Source organism: Nannobrachium achirus (genome assembly GCF_963921795.1).
Source record: "Nannobrachium achirus genome assembly, chromosome: 14".
NCBI lineage: Eukaryota > Metazoa > Chordata > Actinopteri > Myctophiformes > Myctophidae > Nannobrachium > Nannobrachium achirus.
The window spans coordinates 64,977,905-64,987,900 of record NC_137821.1 but is presented as its reverse complement, the minus strand read 5'-3'; the positions used below and the strand labels follow the sequence as shown (position 1 = coordinate 64,987,900).

At 41.2% G+C, this 9,996-nt stretch overlaps 1 protein-coding gene across 1 annotated transcript in view; it reads right to left on the bottom strand.

Annotated features, from left to right (window-relative positions):
• Positions 1 to 837: 837 nt before the first annotated feature.
• LOC308298307 (scavenger receptor cysteine-rich domain-containing protein DMBT1-like) overlaps positions 838 to 9,996 on the bottom strand; it is a 58,761-nt gene continuing 49,602 nt past the window's right edge. The window contains exon 12 of the mRNA XM_080741882.1: positions 838 to 1,085. Coding sequence (XP_080598008.1) covers positions 1,075 to 1,085 — 11 coding nt within the window. The 3' untranslated portion in view covers positions 838 to 1,074. The remainder of the gene's footprint in view (positions 1,086 to 9,996) is intronic.

Genomic DNA, 9,996 nt, shown 5'->3' with positions numbered 1-9,996 from the left:
ATACATACATATCATGATACATGGTTGACGATACGATACATGGACGATATTGGTTCATTCATGGCGATACGATACGATTCGATTCGATTCAATGATTTAAAATCAATATAGTAACTATTTAGCAAAGAAATTAAATCTGTGTGAAAGGTGGATAGTGCAGGTTTTTAAGGGAAACATGTATTATTATGGATATAAATAAGTAAACACAGTGATTATCTGGCAAATACATGGACATTGTATATTGACAAACCTGCACCTTGACATGAACCCAGAGATTACACATATTCATCGATAGACCAGTGTAGCTATATGGAAAGGAAAAGTAATTAAACCCCTCCTTTTATTTATTTTTTTCTTAAAAATGCTAAATACAATTCTGAAGTGAGTAGTATCGATACAATAGATTCTTTGCACTGCCGCTTTGATACGATACAAAATAAAACGATACAATTCGATTTTAGCTGTCTTCATTTCGATATACTTCGATTTTTTAAGTTAAAAATGATATTTCGATACAGTTACTATATCGTTACACCCCTAATGTTTTATACAACTTGTGAAACGGGACATTCTGCACAATGAGTACTTTCACTTTCAGTTTTCATGCGAAGACTTTTGTACTTTCATTCAAGCACATTGGATACCGGACTGTTGTTTGCAGTGCAGAGTATTTCTACATTGTGGTATTGGTACTTACAGTACGTACTTCTTCCACCACTGGTCCCCCCACATGCACATGTGGAGTTAAAGGCACACACAGAATCACCAGCTATTAATATATATGAAATATATATATATATATATATATATATACCGATACCAGCATCTTAGACAGTATACCGGCAGCTTTTCCGATACTGGTACGGGTATCTTAACAACTCTAGAGAAAATGTGGTCAAATGCTAGTGCTTGGAGGAATGACCATCCCTTAGGAACCCCAGATGATGAACCCTGTTCTCTCTGTCACCAGCAGGTCTCTCTCTCTCTCTCTCTCTCTCTCTCTCTCTCTCTCTCTCTCTCTCTCTCTCTCTGTTCAGATCCATCTGGTCTCTCTGTCATCAGCAGGTTGTCCATTCACTGAGCGTCTGTGAACAAAGGTAGAACACAAAGCGAGCTGCTGTTCATCCAACGCAGTGAAAATATACTATGAAGTGAAAGAAACTCAACAGAATTGTGACTTGACACCAAGTACTGTATCTCTGAATCTGTGCTTTCCTTATTTTTCATGCTTGTCTTCTCAACTTGAAATCTCATCATAGAGTACAGGAGTGATCATGGTTCCTAGAATGTCTACTATCACTACCACGACTCTGGAAACGTATTGAATCAACTGTGCCCTGAACTGGATTCCAAAATGTTTTTTTTTAAGGTTAAAACAAGGTTAAAACAAAAATGGTTTGTACAATCTCTACATACTGTATTCTGTCCCAGCAAGCACGGTCAGGACCTGGACCAATCAGCGACGTCTCGATTGGTGCCAGATCACAGTCCATATGTGCGTTTTCAGACACAACGGGCCATGGTCATTTTTCTATTCTTTACATTTTATGAAAGTACAGAATGTAAGCTTTCATATGATGTATCATTCATTGAAATTGGACAGTATTTGAAGAAGATACAATCAATTGAAACATGTTGATCCAGAAACAGCAAAGGAGAGAAAGTGCCCTTCAAAGAATTCTCATTTTAACACCTTTTCCAGGCCCAGAAAATGGGAGTGACAGAGTAGTTAACCCCACCTCTAACCACTCCCCCAACCACTCCCCCACTAGCTGTCAACTGTCTGTCAATAATTGAAACACATTTCACAAGACAGGCCTTCAAGCCAGTAGATCAAATAATACTCATGAATGGTATAAAGTAATTAAATACATTTACTTAAGTAATCTACTTAAGTATAATTTTGAGGTAGGTATTTGTTCTTACTTGAGTATTTCCAGTTTCCAATACCTAGACTCTACTACACTGTGAGCTTGTAGATCTGCTATTTTCAAATTAGTATTTTATAATTTTTGAAAACAATTTGAAATGAAAGATGGCTACTTCATGATGTATTAATAGGCTACTAGTACTATTTGTACTTTAAGTACATTTTGATGGAAATACTTTTATAGTCTACTTTTAAGTAAATTCTGAATACCAGACTTTTACTAGTAACAAATATTTCTGCATTATAGTATTGATACTTTTACTTGAGTAAAGATCTGAGTACTTTTCCCACCACTACTCTCTTATTAAGTGTGCCTGCCCGCCATGCAATGGCAAAACACTTATTGTAATCCGCCATACTTATATAATTAAGTGTGCCTGCTATGCAATAGCAAAACACTTATTGTAATCCGCCATACTTAAGTCATTAATTAAGTCTTTCGCCACGAATTTCTGCACGTAATAACTGCCGCACAATTTACGCCACCGCCGCAATATATACATCAAAACGTGCGGCTCGGCCGGGAATAGGTTGCTATTACTTTTCTTTCCGATCCGCGTTACCATTGCGACGTAATTCGCAAAAAACGACGCCAAAAAACCCCATTGACTTAGAATGGGGGAAACTTCGGCACGTAATAACTGCCGCACGATTTACGCCACCCCCGCAATATATACATCAAAATGTGCGGCTCGGCCGGGAATGGTGTGCTATTACTTTTCTTTCCGATCCGCTTTACGATTGCGATGTAATCCGCAAAAAACAACGCCCAAAAACTCCATTGACTTTGAATGGGGGACTCCGAAAAAAACCCAGAAACTTTGGCGCCACATAACTCTGCCATACTTTTGCCTAGCAACGTCATTTAAAATGTAAAATGCTCACACAACTTTGGTCTTTTTCCGACCAATAGGGATGAGCTGTAATTGATTAAGCCCCGCCCCCTCTTTAACAGGAAGTGCCCTTCACCAAACAGGAAGTGCCTCTATAACTCATGAACCGTTTGTCGTACAGACTCGCGGCTGGTGTCATACCTTTTCTTTTTTTCTCAATTTTTTTTTCTCAAATTTTTTTTTTCTCAAATTTTTTTTTTCTCAATTTTTTTTCTCAAAATTTTTTTTCTCAAAAATTTTTTTTTCTCAATTTTTTTTTTCTCAATTTTTTTTTTCTCCAAATTTTTTTTTCTCAAAAAATTTTTTTCTCAAAAAAATTTTTTTCTCACATTTTTTTTTCTCAAAACATTTTTTTTCTCAAATTTTTTTTCTCAAAATTTTTTTTTCTCAAAATTTTTTTTCTCAAAATTTTTTTTTCTCAAATTTTTTTTTCTCAATTTTTTTTTTCTCAAATTTTTTTTTTCCCAGAAACTTTGGCGCCACATAACTCTGCCATACTTTTGCCTAGCAACGTCATTTAAAATGTAAAATGCTCACACAACTTTGGTCTTTTTCCGACCAATAGGGATAAGCTGTAATTGATTAAGCCCCGCCCCCTCTTTAACAGGAAGTGCCCTTCACCAAACAGGAAGTGCCTCTATAACTCATGAACCGTTTGTCGTACAGACTCGCGGCTGGTGTCATACCTTTTCTTTTTTTCTCAATTTTTTTTTCTCAAATTTTTTTTTTTCTCAAATTTTTTTTTCTCAAATTTTTTTTTTCTCAAATTTTTTTTTTCTCAAAATTTTTTTTCTCAAATTTTTTTTTCTCAAAAATTTTTTTTTCTCAAATTTTTTTTTCTCAAATTTTTTTTTCTCAATTTTTTTTTTCTCAAATTTTTTTTTTCCCAGAAACTTTGGCGCCACATAACTCTGCCATACTTTTGCCTAGCAACGTCATTTAAAATGTAAAATGCTCACACAACTTTGGTCTTTTTCCGACCAATAGGGATAAGCTGTAATTGATTAAGCCCCGCCCCCTCTTTAACAGGAAGTGCCCTTCACCAAACAGGAAGTGCCTCTATAACTCATGAACCGTTTGTCGTACAGACTCGCGGCTGGTGTCATACCTTTTCTTTTTTTCTCAATTTTTTTTTCTCAAATTTTTTTTTTTCTCAAATTTTTTTTTCTCAAATTTTTTTTTTCTCAAATTTTTTTTTTCTCAAAATTTTTTTTCTCAAATTTTTTTTTCTCAAAAATTTTTTTTTCTCAAATTTTTTTTTCTCAATTTTTTTTTTCTCCAAATTTTTTTTTTCTCAAAAAATTTTTTTCTCAAAAAATTTTTTTCCTCACATTTTTTTTTCTCAAAATTTTTTTTTCTCAATTTTTTTTTTCTCAAATTTTTTTTCTCAAAATTTTTTTTTCTCAAATTTTTTTTTCTCACATTTTTTTTTCTCAAAATTTTTTTTTCTCACATTTTTTTTTTCAAAATTTCTTTTTCTCAAAAAAGTTTTTTTCTCAAATTTTTTTTTTCTCACAAAACAATTTTTTCTCAAAAAACTGTCGTTAAAGTGCGACCCGTCATAACGGCCAAAAATGCTCCAAAACGCCACTAATTAGTCGAAATGGCTGACTTCCTGTTTGGTTTCTGATTGGCTGCTGGCCTTGTGACGTGGGTAGAGCTGCGAGGGCCCGGTCATCGCTGCTTGCAGCTTTAATTCATTAATCGTCCATGACCTTAATTGGGGCCTATTTCGCCAAACAGGAAGTGCCCCTCACCAAACAGGAAGTGACCCTTGATCTCGTGAACCGTTTGTCATACAGACACGCGGGTTGCGTCAAATGAAATAACGCTAATGCTAACACCAACCGCTACACAAGGTTGCACAGACTTAGCGAGCTGCAGGCACACTTAAAATTTCTTAGAAATTTTCTCTTCTAGTAATAATAATAATAATCACTTCACAAAATTTCGGCACGTAATAACTGCCGCACAATTTACGCCACCGCCGCAATATATACATCAAAACGTGCGGCTCGGCCGGGAATGGGGTGCTATTACTTTTCTAAGAGAAAAGTTGTATCGTTTAATTGATATTAATTTATTAGTGAATTAATTTTACCCATTGACTTATAATGGGAATCGCAAAAACTCACATTCAATATTTTTTTTCTCGCAAACCATAGGGGCTACAGTTTCAAAACTTGGAGAGGAGATTTATAATGATATCAAGGATTAAATAAAAAATAATTTCGTCAGTTGGCCTCATGGTGGCGCTATAACAGTCCACTTTACCTTTCGGCCTGTAACTCTTGAACCGTGGGTCGGAAAATTAAAATTCCTTTTTCCCTGGATTCCTTGGGTCATGACGCATCTCCTCATATAGGCCACGCCCATTTGCGTCAGGATAGATTTTCCGCCATTTTGAATTTTCTTCAAAACACACTTTTTGCTCCTTTTCCTACATATTTTCTCCAAATGTCACAAAAATCGATACACACGATCTATGGACTCATGCGATAAACATATTTAAACGATATTTTGATAGTCCATACCGTTCTTCCGTAACAGGGTTCCAAAGTTAGCGGGAGGAGCCCGTTTTGTAAGAAGTAGCCATAAATCACAAACGAAACATCCAGTCAACACCAAATTTTAACCACAAGTGGGGGGCGCTATACTGAACATATACCCAAAAGCATTTCCACTTCGACCCATAGGGGGCACCACAAAAGCGCAAAACGTAACCGTTTCATGCCAAAACGTGTTTTTCAGGGGGAACGACCCTCTCAAAACGAAACACTAACACCAACCGCTACACAAGGTTGCACAGACTTAGCGAGCTGCAGGCACACTTAAAATTTCTTAGAAATTTTCTTTTCTAGTTTCTCTCTCTCTCTCTCTCTCTCTCTCTCTCTCTCTCTCTCTCTCTCACACACACACACACACACACACACACGGGGAAGCTCGAGTACAGTGGCGTCAGTTCAGAAAAGGCTATGGTATGGCAACATGACTGGTGTCTTGGACGCGTGCCCTCGCGCGTGTGCAAGACACCAGTCATGTTGCCTTGCCATACCTTAGCAACAGGCACGATTACAGTACATTTTATTATTCCCCCTGTAGCCAAGGTATGGCAGCTGCCATAGCTTGCCATATCCAATTGACACCTCTGCTCGAGTAGCCGTTGTTTTGTATCATGATGTGCAATAATAAGAATACAGTTAATCTGGCGTTGATTTTAAACCAATTGAACCCCGGATCCTTTGAGCTAAACCCACCGAGCCATGACAAAGAAAGAGAGAGGGGGGAAGAGAAGAAAGAAAGAAAGAACAAAACCCTCGCAAACAATTAAGCGACTCCTCTACAACTCAGATGAAGCCGGACTTTAACCGTACGACATGTTGCATTCTGAAACTAGTTGATCTATACGACACGTCGCATTCGCGACACGTTGTGAGCTTGTAGATCAGCTCTTTTCACCACGCTAAAACTTGCAGGAGGAAATCGAGTCACCGCCGCTGTGATTTAGGCAAGGCGTCCTGTTGTATTCCTGGTACATTCACAGCATTGTATTCCAGTCCACTGATTCTCCCCTGTGTCACTGTTTTATTTTACGTCAGGGAGCGCTGTAATCAGCGCATCGCCTGATTTTCGCCTCCGTGTACTGGCTGTCCTGTACATTAAAAGCTTTAAGCTAGTGTGCTGATATAAAGTGAGTTGCAAACTAGCCATTATAAGAAAGATACATTGAATCTGTTGTGTTTACTTTTTAGAAACACGTGTGCTTATGGGCGGTGCTCGGCCAGTGGGGAGAACCACCGGAGAACAATAGGCGAGACCAATCGCAAGCACTCTATGTAAATATGCGGAGGAATGTTCCACCCCCAAATAACTACGGAAAATGTCTTAAAACAGAGCCATGTTTAAGACTATAAAACGATGACTGTATGAATGTAAAACGCCTATCTGTTGTTATTAAAACCCTCATCAACATTCAAACTGTTTTATTATGCCTAGAAACGAAAAAGACAAAAAAATAAAATCGAATGCATTTTGTTCTATTGTAGAAATCCATTACTGCCGAGTTGTGTCTGAAAACTCTGTGAGTGGTCACATATGGGGATGATCTTGACGTCATTACCAGGACGTCATATGGACTTTTTTGTTTGACAGGATTTATGTTGGTCTAAATCAGGTGATATTCTAGGCCAGATAAATATCATAACTAGAAAATTTGCAATTCGTGAAATTGCAAGTGTGGTTGCCCTGTGGTTCAAATCATATTTGAGTTTTGGGAAGTGATTTGACCTATGTGGGACCAGAGCCTGCTTTTAGTGTGTCAATGAACAAAGTTCATCCAGATGCCTGGGGATCCCCATATATTGTATGAGTGTAAGGGGGTAGGTACCCTAACAGGGCATCTATAAACCCTAACAGGGCATCATCTGGGAATGCCATGTCCATACTGTATATGGACATTTTATGTATTTTATTCTTTATTAATATATATCCATATACATAGATATAGATAGATACCTTTATTATCCCAAGGGGGAAATTCAGTTGTCCACATATATGAACGTAATATTAACGTTTTCAGGGGGAATGCCCATATATGGACATATATGGTCTCATGTGGTCTATGATGTCATACATCTATGATGTCAGTCATCTCCATATTTGGGAAAAGTAAATTACTTATATAGTGAATTCCGCCGCAGACAGTTCAAAGGCGAAAACACAATGGTTTTGTCACTATTTCATCATTATTTTAATTAAAGTCAGTGGGGGAAATTAATTTACTAATACATTAATATCAATTCAACTATACAACCTTTATCTCCAGAAAATGCAAGCACACCTGATGAAGCCGGTCGATTTGACATATGGCGCGAAAACTGTGGGAGGAGAAGGGCGTCACACTTTTGGTTACTCTAAAAACAGAGAATAATAATAATAAAGTTTCCCCAGGACTATAGTCTGGTTGCAACCACACTAACTTCTTCTTCTTTCGTGTATCAGCGTCCTTGATGATTGGTTGGCGACATTTTATTTCACAAGATTTCTTGTTACTTAGGGGAGGCCATGAGGTGGCTGTCGTCTTCTCCCCCTTGCTGACGTCGGCCTAGGCAAGGTTTGAACCACTCAAGCTTCCACATATGCACTAACTAGTTAGATATGTCCCAGAATATAACCTTATATGCTCATATTTCAACTAACATTACAAACAATAACAATAATCCTGTCAAACAAAAAAGTTCATATGACGTCCTGGTAATGACGTCAAGATCATCCCCATATGGGCTGTGATCTGGCCCCAATGGAGACGTCACTGATTGGTCCAGGTCCTGACGTGCTTGCTGGGGAATGCTTTTACTACGACTGTGTTTTTGTGCCTGTGTGTTGTTTGGCAAACATTCTTTTAATGTTGGCTAGAAGTTCGCGGCCCTTCGGGCCAGTCACATCTAGAGATCACGCCTGCTTTGCAGGCGCTCACAGCTACGTTGCAGCAGTGATCCAACTGATATGGCCATATATGGAGATCTGTATCTGTCAGTCCTTGCACACTTGCCCACATGTCCCTAGTACCCAGTTGTCCAGGTGCCTACCTCTCCAAGTTCCCACATGTCAATGGTGCCCAGTATTCCAGGTGCCCATCTCTCCAAGTGCCCACATGTCCCAAGTGCCCAGTTGTCCAGGTGCCCACCTCTCCAAGTGTCCACATGTGCCAAGTGCCCAGTTGTCCAGGTGCCCAGTTGCCCACATGTCCCGAGTGCCCAGTTGTCCAGGTCCCCACCTCTCCAAGTTCCCACATGTCCCTAATGCCTATATGGTTTTGCTGGCCAGTTGTCCAGGTACCCACCTCTCCAAGTTCCCACATGTCCCTAGTGCCACCACCTACAGGCCAAAAAGGCCCTGACTGTGTGGGGCCCCAGCCAGTGCCAGACTGTGCACCGCCTACTGTGTGGGTGCCCAGTCCGGCCCTGCACCGCCTACTGGTTGGGGGCCCATCCGGCCCTGCACCGCCTACTGTGTGGTGCTGCAGTCCGACCCTGCATGCCTACTGTGTTATGCCCCAGTCTGGCCCTGCACCGCCTACTGTGTGGTGCCCCAGTCCGGCCCTGCAACGCCTACTGTGTGTTGCCCCAGTGCGGCCCTGCAACGCCTACTGTGTGGTGCCCCAGTCCGGCCCTGCAACGTCTACTGTGTGGTGCCCCAGTCCGGCCCTGCATAGCCTACTGTGTGGTGCCCCAGTGCGGCCCTGCATAGCCTACTGTGTGGTGGGTGACCCAGTTCGGCCCTGCTATGTCTACTCTGTGGTGCCCCAGTCCGGCCCTGCAAAACCTACTGTGTGGTGCCCCAGTCCGGCCTGTGCCCCAGTCCGGCCCTGCAACGCCTACTGTGTGGTGCCCCTGTCTGGCCCTGCAACGCCTACTGTGTGGTGCCCCTGTCTGGCCCTGCAACGCCTACTGTGTGGTGCCCCAAACCGGTTGCGCAACACCTACTGTGTGGTGCCCCTGTCTGGCCCTGCAACACCTACTGTGTGGTGCCCCTGTCTGGCCCTGCAACGCCTACTGTGTGGTGCCCCTGTCTGGCCCTGCAACACCTACTGTGTGGTGCCCCTGTCTGGCCCTGCAACACCTACTGTGTGGTGCCCCTGTCTGGCCCTGCAACGCCTACTGTGTGGTGCCCCTGTCTGGCCCTGCAACGCCTACTGTGTGGTTCCCCAAACCGGTTGCGCAACACCTACTGTGTGGTGCCCCAGTCTGGCCCGTGCCCCAGTCTGGCCCTGCAACGCCTACTGGGAGCTACTGTGTGGTTCCCTGCACCACACAGTAGGCACAGTAGTCCGGCACTGCACCGCCTACAGGCCAATATTTGGGGAAAATGTGTAAACATTTTGTGATTATGAGAAGTAGAGACACATCTGAAGGGGAAAAGTAGATGGTCAGCAAGGCAGATTTTATTGAGTTTTGTTTGTTTTTTAGACAATTGAACAACTGCTGAACGCGGAGTTACAGATGGACACGCAGACAGAACAACAGACTATTGCTGTGGCATGCATTCTAATTAGTTAGTGAGATATAAAACTTCACTGCTTGGCAGAATAAGTATGGTCTGAGGCCCTCCACTCCACCTCACTACACCTCTGAGCTGTTCCCACATTCACAGTAAACCACAGACTCAGCATAT